General features: G+C 36.9%; 1 protein-coding gene across 1 annotated transcript; it reads right to left on the bottom strand.

Moving 5' to 3' along the window:
- Positions 1-7043: 7043 nt before the first annotated feature.
- On the bottom strand, positions 7044-9003 carry LOC116033461 (peptide-N4-(N-acetyl-beta-glucosaminyl)asparagine amidase A). Its single transcript, XM_031276204.1, has one exon. It carries the CDS (start codon positions 8999-9001, stop codon positions 7196-7198), a length of 1806 nt encoding a protein of 601 aa, XP_031132064.1. The 5' UTR covers positions 9002-9003; the 3' UTR covers positions 7044-7195.
- Between the last annotated feature and the right edge of the window lie 4288 nt (positions 9004-13291).

Raw genomic sequence — 13291 nt, 5'->3', positions numbered from 1 at the left:
TTGAAAATTGAATGTTGTGAATTGAAAATCTAATGCTTGATTAATGAATATAGGGACTTCCAATGGCTGAAATGATGGTGCCTAGGCACACCCTTGAAAGGGGTGAGCCTAGTAGAAGGCCTAATGAGGACACGTCAAGTGAAGAAGGGGAAGCCCCGGTTATGGAAGTTGCACACCGAGGCCTCATGATTGAGGTGGAGGACCTCTTTAGGTATAGGCACTTCCGAGACAAGCAAATCACCGAATGGAGCTACATAGAAGCTCCGGTCTTAGCCGTCTTAGGCATTCAGGGAGAGTTTGAAAGGATGACCTCCCAACCTTTTTGGAGTCACATTTGTAGTTGGAGGGATGCTACATATGTCCCTATAGTTAGGGAGTTCATTTCTACGTTGGAAGTCAATGAGAGGGTGCATAACCGGAGACAACCTAGCATTAAGTTCAAGTTGTTTCATAGACAATACAACATCTCATCGGATGAGTTTGGTAATTTACTAGGATTCTACACGTTGCATGACCAAGATCAAGGATGGTATGCAAATCTTGTGGACGACTTCCCTAATGAGCATCAACCCGACTTAAATCTTGTGGACGACTTCCCTAATGAGCATCAACCCGACTTATTTTGGTGGGGCATTGCTAGACAAGGGGTAGCTTGGAGACCTTCTTACTGGGGCATTGCTAGACAAGGGGTAGCTTGGAGACCTTCTTACACTAGTGCCAAATACATCAGGGTAGCTTGGAGACCTTCTTACACTAGTGCCAAATACATCAAAGTAGCTTGGAGACCTTCTTACACTAGTGCCAAATACATCAAACTCTCGGAACTTAAAATAATGTGGCATATTATCGCACGTTCTTGGTTGGGAAGGCAATCTCCAAATGACAATGTTACAAGAAGGGAGTTATTCATACTTTGGAGCATATACACGGGAACCCCGATTCATATGGGAGAGCTTTGTAAAACCTTTTTAAAGAGACAAAGCTACGAGGATAGTGAGAGTATCTTTGTGGGGCCACTAGTTAGTAGGCTATGTGAAGCCTTGGGATTTGAGGATACTCTTGCGTATGAAGCGGTGGCAACCACGATGACACCCCTAGACATAGGTGATTTCTTACAATTTGGAATAGCACCCGAGGGGCCTAGTGAGGATGAAGATAGCGGAGAGCAAAGAGACTTATGGGGAATTATAGAGAGACTTGAGAACCGGGTTAATATGCTTGAATACGAAGTACGGAGGCTCACACTTGGGCGGTTTGGAGAGGAGTCCGATGGATCGGGCATTTGATCTAGTGCACCTTGATGATCCTAGTTGCTTAGTTATAGGATTTCTTTTTGAATTTGGCACGTGTTCTATTACGCACTTATACTTCGTTTTTAATTCATGTTTTGTTCGCATTATTCTTTTAGTTTTTACTTTTAATATTGAATCTTTACTCTTGATGATCTCTTAATTTGGCTAATCGAATGTGAATCCATGTGTTTGAAAGCTTGTGTTGTGCAGGGAATTGCAAAGAAAAGGGAGATGATATGAGCATACTCATGTAGATCTTAAATGCCATAGGGGAGTTTCTATATGCTTACACTTTCTTTTACCTATATGCTTTTCTTTTAAAAGTGTGGATAACGGGTGTGATGGCATGACTTGTGCATTAGCTTGTCTTAAAATCATTCATAAAAGTATGTTGTGTGACCCGTAGCCCATAGCACACTTCTAAAGTGTGGAAACGGGCATTCCATGGTTAAGATCTTTTGTAGTTTTTCCACCGTGTGCATAGTATGAACATCGAGGACGATGTTCGGTTTAAAGTGTGGAAAGGAAAGCACACTTGTGCTTGAAAGACTTTGATTTGCAAATGCAATGCCTAGCTTAGAACAATGGACATGTTTGAAATGAATGCGTTGCTTAATCTCGCTTGTAAAATGTGTGTTTTGAATGAACCCTTGTTTCTCAAATAGGACTATCCCGTGGAAGAAAACTCTTATACTCTTGTTTAAATTGGATAATTTGTTGCATGATTGTGTGATGTTCACCTCTCATTTAACCAGGACCATAGTCAAGGAGGGAACGAAGTGGGAGTGTGCACCTATCAAACCTAGTAATATAATGTTTACTAAGCCCGGAAATGAACCTAATTTCTTTTGTTTTTGCTCTCCCGAAGGTGTAGTGTGGGGTTGTGAAGGTGATGCTTTACTTTAAGATTGTTCAAAAGAGCTCAATGAGGCCAAAACCCCAAAAGAGGCCAATGAGGCCACCTTAGGATTTGAAAAGATGAAACCGTCTCGCTAGGGCAAGTTGAGGGGCAACCATCGCACTGTCTTCGAGAAAGCGTGGAGATCCACGTGAAGTCGGTTGCCCCGATACGAGGTCTTGGGAGATGAGAAAATTGAAGAGAGCCATTCCGCTGAGATTCGGGCACCCATTGCACCGTCTTCGAAAAAGCATGGATATCCATGTGAAGTCGGGTAGCCCGATGAGGTTATCTTGGGGAATGAGAAAAGGAGAGATCTATCCCGTTGGGACCGGGCACCCATTGCACAGTTCTCAAAAAAGCATGGAGCTCCATGTGAGATCGGGCAGCCCGATGGTCGGTCTTGAGGGGTAGTAAATAACCTTTAAGCCTTTTTGTTTATCACGCTAGAATCTAGGGGGGCTTGAGGTTACAAGGGTGGTCTAATAGGTTTGGTTTGTGCACATCGGTCCCACTAGTTGGCTCGGCTAGTGGCCCGCTTTAAATGGTTGGTGAACCCGTTATTGGATTGCATGCTTGACCCGTATGATAATGAAAGTTAATCAAAATGCTTCACTTTGTGCCAAAGGGTTTTGTTCTTGGGATAGCCGTTGTTGAGAATCAAAGGATTGTTTAAAAACACATTTTCATGATAGCTTGGGGATTGCATTGATTTCAAGTGTGTGCATCATTCTTGTGGTTTAGCTTGCTTGCATGTCAAAGTGGTGGCATCCTTTGCACTTATATGTTGCTTGATTCAATGATAGCTTGCTTGAGGACACGCAAGTTCTAAAGTGTGGAAATTTTGATAAGTTTGAGGACACGCAAGTTCTAAAGTGTGGAAATTTTGATAAGTGCAAAAGATGGCAAGTTCTAAAGTGTGGAAATTTTGATAAGTGCAAAAGATGCCACGTTCTAAAGTGTGGAAATTTTGATAAGTGCAAAAGATGCCACGGTTGTAAGGTCGTTCTAGGGCCACGTTGCGCGTAATCGGTAGTCTTTATGCTCGTTCTAGGGCCACGTTGCGCGTAATCGGTAGTCTTTATGCTGGTTTTGGACTCGAATTACATTAATATGCTTGATATTGCCATTGGATCCCGTTTCACACTTGGTTAATCATTTTGTAGGTAAAAAGGATGGGCAAAAAGGCAGAAAATGGCTAGATTTCAGAGAATGATACACGAGCCGAAAATTGGAAGCAAAGGACCGGCCGGACGCGCCTAGGACGCGCGTCCGTCCAGGCGTCCACGTCCCAGATCCGCGAAGTGCAAAGCAGTCCCTTGCGGACACCTGCTGGACGCCACCGGACGCTCCGCGTCCGAAAATCAGCTCTCTGAAGTTTGAGATGTCTGCTTAGGACGCCTGCTGGACGCCACCGGACGCCTCGCGTCCGAAAAATCGCCCTCTGAAGTTGCAATGTCTGCTTAGGACGCGCAGCGGACGCACATCGGACGCCACGTCCGATCCCGAGATCCCGCGCCGAAGATTTGAAGCAGCGCGCACAGAATCCCGCTGGACGCGCAGAGGACGCGCGTCCAGTCGGGCGTCCACTACATCTATTTTTGGCGGTTGGCGCGATTTAAATAGGGAATTGGGGGCATTTTTCAGGGGGATCCCATTCATTTTTCCAGATTAGCTTAGCCTAAAATTTCTCTCTCTAAAATTAGGTTGAAATTCTCTCCCAATTCACTTCAATTCCATTCATATTTCCATTCAACTAGCTAGATTTGGAGAAGATTGTGGACATCAACTTGCAATTGATAGAGATTTGTAGAAGAATTCCATTTGCAATCAAGTAATCTTTCAATTTCTTCTATTGTTCTTCCATTTCTATTTTGTGATTTGCTTTATTGTTTTGTTTAGTGATTTGATCTTAAATTTTGTCTTTGATCTTGAATTGCACTTTGTTTTTGAATCTAGTTCTCTCTCTTGTGAACATTTGCAATGATGATTTTGATTTTTAGAATGATTGGCTAAAACTTCTTGTGGTTTGGATCATTTGAGCTTGTATGTATCTCTTGAATGCTAAATGTCTTGAAGTAAGGTTTGAATGATGCTTAATGGATGCTTGATAGTGTTTTGGAGTGTTAGTGTGGACTCTAGGCTAACTTGGCCGGTTGCCTTAGGGAATTAGGGTAGAATCACTCACTTACGAGAGTAGGGAGTGTGTTAGACCTCTCCAACTACTTTTCTTTCCCACCTTTGAGAGAAGGGGGATTAGAAGACAAATAGAGCACACAAGGTGTTTGCTAGCATGCCTCTTTGAACTTAGGAGTTATGAGAATAACCCTAGTGTGTAGAAGGGAGTCCTTTGACCATGAGAATGGCTTAGGTGTTTGTGTTTTTGTCTCAAGTATGTCCCTTAAGTATTGCCACACCGAAAACCTATAGGAAATCAAGAGTTTATGTACTTGTTAGATTGATCCGAACCCTCCTTACAAATAGATTGTTCTTGCTCTTTTACCTTAGTTTGTCTACCTTAGCATGCCTTACACCCCTACCTTTTTAGGATTAGCTTTCGAAAACGAGGAACTCTTGTGACTACTCCCTTGTCTACCAAATCCTTTTCTACCATTCCTTGAGACCGACACTCGGGAACTTCTTCCCGTTTTATTCACCTACACTCTTTCCACATCCCGCTAAAACACAACTTATCATATGCAATAATCCTTTGACTTGAGACAACATGGTTGTCTCGTACATATGATGGATATGGACTAGTTTTTGCCAGTATGCGCCTTTTGTTCCTTATGGGACTATAAGTGTACTTGGTGGCCTAGTTCAGTATTGTATGGAGACATGTGTGCATTCAACAGAGAATCCACTGCCTTGAGGTAACAAGGATGTTCCAGTCTATTCAATAATCATACAACGAGAATCTCTGGCTAGAGTATACTGTTGGACTTCAGGTTAAGAATATTGAATAGACATATTTACCAGGTTTATGGGTTTGACCATGACCTTTACCTAGTTCGGAACAAATGTTATGTGAAAGGAATGTTGCATGATATTTGTAACGGAAAGGTTCATTATAATATATTAAAATATATTCATTGTCAACTAGGTAGTCATGACACACTGCTAGGTGTCGCTCATGACTTACGAGCTATTTAATAATGAGTTATTAAATATTACTCGTTGTTATTTTGACTATGAACCTAGAAAGTCACACCTTAATAGTTCGTGGTAATGCTGAGAACTTTAAAAGAAATGGATAAAGAGTTATCGATATTGAATTAATACATTAATAACTCATTAATGAATTAATTCAATATTGGGTAGATTTGGGCCTCTAAAAGGCTAGCACCTTTGGGCCCAAACCAGGCTATATATATATATATATATATATATATATATATATATATATATATATATATATATATATATATATATAAGCCTTGCCCTATTTCTTAAGAGATAAAAAATATACCGAGATTGGTCAGGAAAAGAGTTTTCACGTAGAAATCTCTGGGAGATCTCGCGTGTCCGGCTAGAAGCCGGACAGTTGGACGGTTCAAGCTGTTGATTCTGCCAATAGAGGCCGGACAGTTTGTTTCTGCCAATAGAGGCCGGACAGTTGGACGGTTCAAGCACCTTCTAACTCTCTCTTTTACATAGAATCTTAGAAAAAGTGATTTGATGCTTCCGTTGCGCATGTATGTTTTTCTAACAAGATACAGATTATACTGTGTGCAATTCATCCAGCATATATGAATGCACGCAAGCTACCACATGTGCATTCATGTAGTAACTTGTATGCATTTACGAAGGATCTTATAAGACTTGGGAACATGTGATGCACTTGAATATTAGTATATATAAAATAGGGTTTACAATTTTTATTTTGGAAAATTCTATGTTTTAGGAGTTTATTCTAGTGTAATATTAAATAAAATAATTACAAAATTAACAAATTGTTTTTTTAAGGAGCAAATTGTTATTGCAATAGAATGATTAAAATTTTAAATTATTATTTAAATGGTCGTTATTTAATTCATATTAATAGCATTTTTAAAGAACATGATGTGACACCAAGCACCTTGTCTAGTATATTATCAGCCAATCATTATACCATGAATCACTGACATAATGTTCTTTTTTAGTATACTAAATATGCATCTTTAATACATTAAAGGTTCATTTCTTGAAAGTTCATTTTTAGCCAAAGATCTTGTGTTCAAGCGGCATAGTTGTGGTTCTCCCAAGTGAGATGTCACAGGTTTGACTCTTTGTGCTTCAGTTAATTGAGAAAGTATGTATGAACAGATACTACATTGTAAAAGAGTCAATAATATTCAAAAAAAAAAAACTAAAAAATAAAACATTCAATACATTAATAATGAACATTCAGTATATCAAAATCTAACATTTATCTCTTGAAACAATCAAAGAGAATATACAGCAACATTGAAGCAATTTATATTTTATCATAATTAAAACACTACAAAACAGATGATTGCTTATTTTATGCATTATGATTTATGAGAGAGCACACCACAATTCTGAAACCAAACTGTTACATAGTAAATTTCACATAGTAACAAAATGAGAAGGAGGAAATTTCACATAGTAATTCCGCTTTTATACATCAATAATCATCATCATGAGTACCTTATGGAATTACTATCTTTATTACTCCGTATATGAATCAATACTAATCATTATCGTGAGTACCTTATGGAATTATAACCTTTATTATATAAATCAATGTTAGGAATAAATTATTTTTAACAGAATAAACTAGTTCAGTTACTTCAATTTTGAATTAACATAGGTTTGAATTCGATTTGATTACTTTTTAGCTCAAACTCAAGTTACAAATCTAGCAGGCCAAATTTGAATATCTTAAAATTCAATTCAAGTAGTTCTTAATATCAAGCCAGTCTAATTAAGCTTTATTGAGAAAGCACACCACAATTCTCTGAAACCAAACTGTTATGGCAAGAAATTAAAAGGAGGAAGAAACTTAGACCGCTCCTTTCTCAACGATGTGGGATGCTAAGGAAGCCCTTCGAACAGGTTGAAGGTGCAACTGAGACCGTGTTCTTTTCTTGCAATCATAGCTCTCATTATCGTAGAGGATTGTATAATTCGAACTGCTGATATTCCTGAGGTAACAGAACGAATCGTCAATGTAATGGTACACTTGTTGTGTATTCCCCAAACCACTCACTACCGTGCTGCCCTTCACAAGCATAGAGCCCTGTCCATTTTGCAAATTCACAAGAGAGCTGAAGAACTGTCCTGAATCAGAAGTCTTAGTCCTCTTCTCATTAAAGCCTAGTGTTAGATTAGCTATGGAAGAATAGCTGTGATTCGAATGAATCACGTTATCAGAATACATTGTGAAGATGAACTTCTTATCAGATTTAAGCGAGCTAACAGAAGATTTCATCTTGGCAAGAACCTTGTCGTTGAAATCGATTGTCTGATTGATTATCTGCAAATTCCCTTCATTCCCCATGACCATAAAGTTAGTAAAATTAAAGCCTTGAGTGGCCTCTGTAGTGATCATCCCATACGACGATTTCACCCATCCGGTATACGTTATGTGTCGATTCGCCTTTGTCAGAAACGATCCATCAAAGCCAGAGAAATTCGATATCAGGGAAAACGAAAGGGGCTGGCTAATGTACTTTTCCAGGCTCCCCTCTGTTTTGTCGCTCTTAAAGTCCAACCAAAGATGCAAATTTGCATCAATGTACCAGACATTCAAAGCGTTCGTGACGCTAAAACCAACCTTATGTGTGTTCCCGTCTAGTAACGATCCTAAGAACGGAGTAACCTCGATGTCATAGGAAGGGAGATCGAACGAGCCAATCCCCGTTATAGGTCTCCACAAGAGGGGATTCACACCTCCAGTGTAAATCACAGTGAAAGGCCAAACAGCACCAACTACCTTGTCATCCAAACTAACAACCACCTCTCTAAAAGGCCCATTCCCTGGAAGGCCAGTGAGATTATTAGCAAAAATATACTCATTTGGAGGATTCCCATACCAAAACTCATCATTTTCATGGAAAGAAACATAAACCTCCAACACTGCCCTATAAGCATTCCCAGGAATCTTGAACTCCTTAGACTCAAAATCTGTCGAATTCTCAACTTCAAACCACAACCCATCATTCAACGGCAAATTTCTCGAAATGGGTATTATCAAATCCGCCGCAGAATCAAACAAATTCCCAGATTTCTTCATACTCAAACTCAACCCTTCCTCAGGGTAAAAATGAATCTTGATTTTAGCATGGTATACACCAGTATAAGTACTGTCAATTAGGTTCCCTAGATAAACAGCAAGAATCTGATTACTCATCAGCAAAGAATTATACCTCGTAATGTCCTTCTTAACTGTCCAAACAATCCCACTAGCCCTCGGCTCAGCAGAGCAGCTCCTCAAAACCTCAACCCCACCAAGCCAAACCCCAAAAATCCGGTCAAATTGCCGGCCTTTACACGTGGCAGTCCATTCAAGGACAATCTTGGAGAATTTCTGGGACGGGCAATTCGAGGGTGGGGTGTAATTCGCAAGAACCGGTGGGTGCCCATAAGTGTACCCAAAATCATGCTCCAAAAGGAGATAGGAGCAAGGTTTGGTTTTGGGTAAAGGGATGGGCTTTGTGACCTCAAAGTAGGCGGTGGGGGCGTCATTTTGCGGCGGGTCTGAGAGCAATTGTGGCCGGAAGAGGGCGGTGGTGGAGTGGAGCGTGGCGGCGGAGAAGGGGAGGAGGAAGAGAGCGGAAAAGAGGAGATAGAAAACGGAGAAAGCCATGAATGGACTGACGTACTGTTGTGGCCGGTAGGTAATCCATAATTGGAGTAAGAAACAATGCACACAGCACGTTTGGTTCACGGAATGAATTTAGGGGAATAGGAATGATATTCCATAAGAAATGTAATAGGTAAGGAATAGAATATGAATTGTATTCTATTGTTTGGTTCGCTGAAGGAATAGACTTTAGGAATTGTATTCCAACGGTTAACGGAATAGAAATGAAATATATGTTTAAAATACATAAATACCTTTATAAGAAATATATTATTATTATTATTATTATTATTATTACATAATATTTTATATAATATTATTCCATAGCAATTATAATATTAAAAAAAAATGATCTATAAATTATGAAACAAAATATGTATACAAATAATAAAAAAAAAATTAAAGAACATTCAATAATATTCAGAAGAAGAAATTATGAATTGTTCAAGAAGTTGGTTTGAGATGGGTGTCTCTCCTTATTTTAAGGAGTCTTCTTGCAACAAATTATCAGATATTCAAGAGTGTCCTCTTCACTCTGTGGAAGTCTGGATCTTGTACGATGGGCTCATTTTATTCTCGCTATTAGCTGAGAGATTTGGAGGGGCATTGGATCTGGCTGTCGTGATGGACTTCGTTGACTCGGGTCATGACTTGATTGTGGTTGCCGATGCTAATGCATCTTATTTGATCCGAAACATTGCTGTAGAGTGAGGTGTCGATTTTGGCTGCTAATTAGTTGAGGTTTTGAGGTTATAAACAATGTTCAAGGATGTGGAGTAATCTTGCTAAGCGGTGACTTCTTGCCAGGAATTAATTTCGACGGAGCGGTGCGACAAAAAATTAATCCCTGAGCTTCCTGATTTCAATTCGGCGCAAGTAGCTTCAATTTCAATTTGGTGGAGAAACTTTAATTTGGCAGATTGTGAAATTGCAGCACGTTCTCAATTTTACTTTGATTTGGTGAAGGGATTATTGTTTGCTTTTGATTTCAATTGGTTGATTAAGGGAAAAAATGTTTAGTAGTTAATTTTAATTGCCCAAGAAAGTGATGATTTTGTGATGGGATTATTGTTTGCTTTTGATTTAATGTTGTCAAATCATTGCTCGTCTCCCACTTTAACCAGGACAATTTAACACCATCCAACAGGACAAAAACTAGAACGCTATGAAAACTGAGAGAGAAAGAGAGAAAGATAAGCCTAAAAATTTTGGTTTAACAAAGAGTAAAAAGGGAAATATAATAAAAAATCTATTCCTGAGAACTCAGAAATAGCCTAATACCTGGGGGACCCTAAGAATCTCTATTCCCCTTGCAAGGGGAATAGGTCATTCCCAGGAACAATGTTCCTGAGAATATGAGGTTTTACCAAATAGCGGAATAGACCTATTACTAGGAATGTTATTCCATTCCAGACCTATTCCGTGAACCAAACGTGCCATTAATCTTTGTCGTTAGCTGTTAAGAATGCAACATAACTGTAGCCTGAAACATTGGGATTAGGGAATTACAGAAATCAAATTCGAATTAATTAAGATTTATACAGTTATATTAATTTAAGGATAATGGTAGAATTGGCTCTTAAAGGTTAGTCGTGCTCACCTTTAACTCTTAAGTTATCATTGACGTTACACCTTTCGTTTGTTTATTAATTTTTCGTGTTCACTTTTCATACCTAAGGTATATTAAAATTATAAATTTCATCCATGATGTTTATTAGTAAAAGGACGAAAAGTGCAGTGTCAATGATAATATAGGGACGAATTCTACAATTATCATGTAACTTATAGACGAAAAGTATAATTTTTTCTAATTTTAATTTTAAAATATTATTTTTAGGGAAATTTTAATTTATGTCCCTCTATAATATGTCAATTATCAATGTCACTCCTGAATTATTAGTGGTATAAAAGTTGTCCCTTAATTTTAAAAAATGGTACATATATTGCCCTTCAGGTACCAACTGGAGGGGCAATATTTACACCACAGGAGGGGCATTATATGTACCTTTTTTTAAAAATTGAGAGACAAAATAAGAAAAAATTATAATTTATGTCCCTCTATAATATGTCAATTATCAATATTACTCCTGAATAAATATTAATCCAGAAGTAATATTGATAATTGACATATTATAGAGGGACATAAATTATAATTTTTTCTTATTTTTATCATATTTGATGCAAAGTTTTTACAATAGTTATACCATGGACCCGGGTCCACCTTGCAAAATAGACCCGTCACAATTTTCATACTTAAAATTCAGTATGTAAATTGTGAACATTTATGTATGAACATTCAGTATATAAATTATGCACATTCAATATATAAATTGAGTATTTATAATCGGGTCCACCTTACAAAATAAACCTGAGTACATACAATAATTTGTCAAACTCTTGTGTTTAGTTTTTTTTTTTCTTTTTAAATAAAATATTTGATAAAATTCAGTAAAATTTGTCACATATCTGGTTTAAAATCATACGTTTTCTCTCTAGAAATAGTAAAATATTCAGGTCAATATATTTTTAAAATTAAAATGTGATGCATCCTGATAGGGACTATATATTGTAGACGACTCGGCATGTTTCCCGAAATTAAAGTGAGTATAATTTTGAATTTAAAAATATGGCATACCCTAACTATATTATATTCTACTATAAATTAGTTTAAATGATTAGTGTGATTCTTGATAAGGTGGAGAATAAAAGAGTGCAGGCTGCTCGTCATAAGAGCACATACTGTATGAGCCTTTAGAGTTCTCGTGTTTCCCCTCCCTTTTTCAAAAGAAAAAAAAAACACTTGAATTTTAAAATAAAAAATAAAAAATGAGTGAAACTTAATAGTTATTGGTTCGAATAATTATAATAGATATTGGTTTCAGTATTTTTAACTAGTATATTCGAATATAAATTTAGTCTAAATATCATGTGTTAAAATTTTATCCCTATTTGAACTGAAACTATAACTAACTTGAAATTTTATTATAAATATAATTATAAATTATATATTCAATGTTAAATATATTTCATAATTAATATTATATTAATTTCTAATATGTATTACAGATTTACAGAGTAATATTTTGTGTTATTTTTAGTTTGATTGTATACGAAAAAATATAAATATGTCATCAATAATAAAGTTATTTAAAAATTCAAAATTCATAAAAATAAAATTTTAAGTATGCTCAAATTAATATGAAATCAATGTGAAATAATTTCACTTGAACAAACATATCTAAATTAGTGTTGCAAAAATTGCGCATAGGCGCTATGCGCTGCCCAAGCGTGACGCTTTCCCATTTAGGTGCCACCTAGTCAGTCTACCGACTAGGCACCTAACTCGGCCGACTTGGCGTCGAACCGGCCGAGTTAATTAACTTGGCTAAATCGGCCAAAAAAATTTCTTGCAGAGCCATGTGTAACATTTGTGTGTGTGTGTGTATAAAATACAATACAATTCACACGCGCACAATCCTTTTTTTTTTTAAGACTTCCGCTTAGGCAGTTTAGGCACTAGGGAGGCCTTTGGCGCCCGACTAGCGCCTAGTGTATTTTACAACGTAACTTTGATCTAAATTAAATTTAGTTTGAATATTAAAATAAAATTCAGGCACTATCCAAATCAAACCAATATATAGAATATAATAATGCAATGGTAGGTAGGACCTTAAACTAATAAAATTCAGGCATTATCCAAATCTAACCAATATATAGAATCTAATGATGCAATTGTAGGTAGGAATAGGACCTTAAACCAATAAAACTCAGGCATTATCCAAAATCAAACCAATATAGAACCTTGCTATGCATCATGCGACGAGTCCAAAGACTTCAAGTATATGTGGTAAAGTAAAACCACCTTTGGTATTTCTGAAATATAATTTGTGTACTTAAGGTGTGTGGTAATTTGTGTACTTAAAATACATCATTTTAATGTTTAAGGTGCGTAACTGTAGGGGAAGTTATACTCGCATCTGAACCTTTCTCTCTCTCCCTCTCTCTCTCTCTCTATATATATATATAGATTATTATTATATATTAATATTATTATAGGTTATTTTACAAGTAACAACCAAGAGTAAATATATAATTTACAAAACACATTTTTATACCTAATCAATACTACCTGTTGATCAAAACAACTAACACAATCATTTATCAACTAATAATAGGCAAACACCTCTTTTTTTTTTTTTTTAACATTGGTTTCGCGCCTTCTTTGGACTATATATATATATATATATATATATATATATATATATATATATATATATATATATATATATATAT

This window comes from Ipomoea triloba, chromosome 10, assembly GCF_003576645.1.
Source record: "Ipomoea triloba cultivar NCNSP0323 chromosome 10, ASM357664v1".
Classification (NCBI taxonomy): Eukaryota; Viridiplantae; Streptophyta; class Magnoliopsida; order Solanales; family Convolvulaceae; genus Ipomoea; species Ipomoea triloba.
This window is presented reverse-complemented; position numbering and strand designations above follow the sequence as displayed.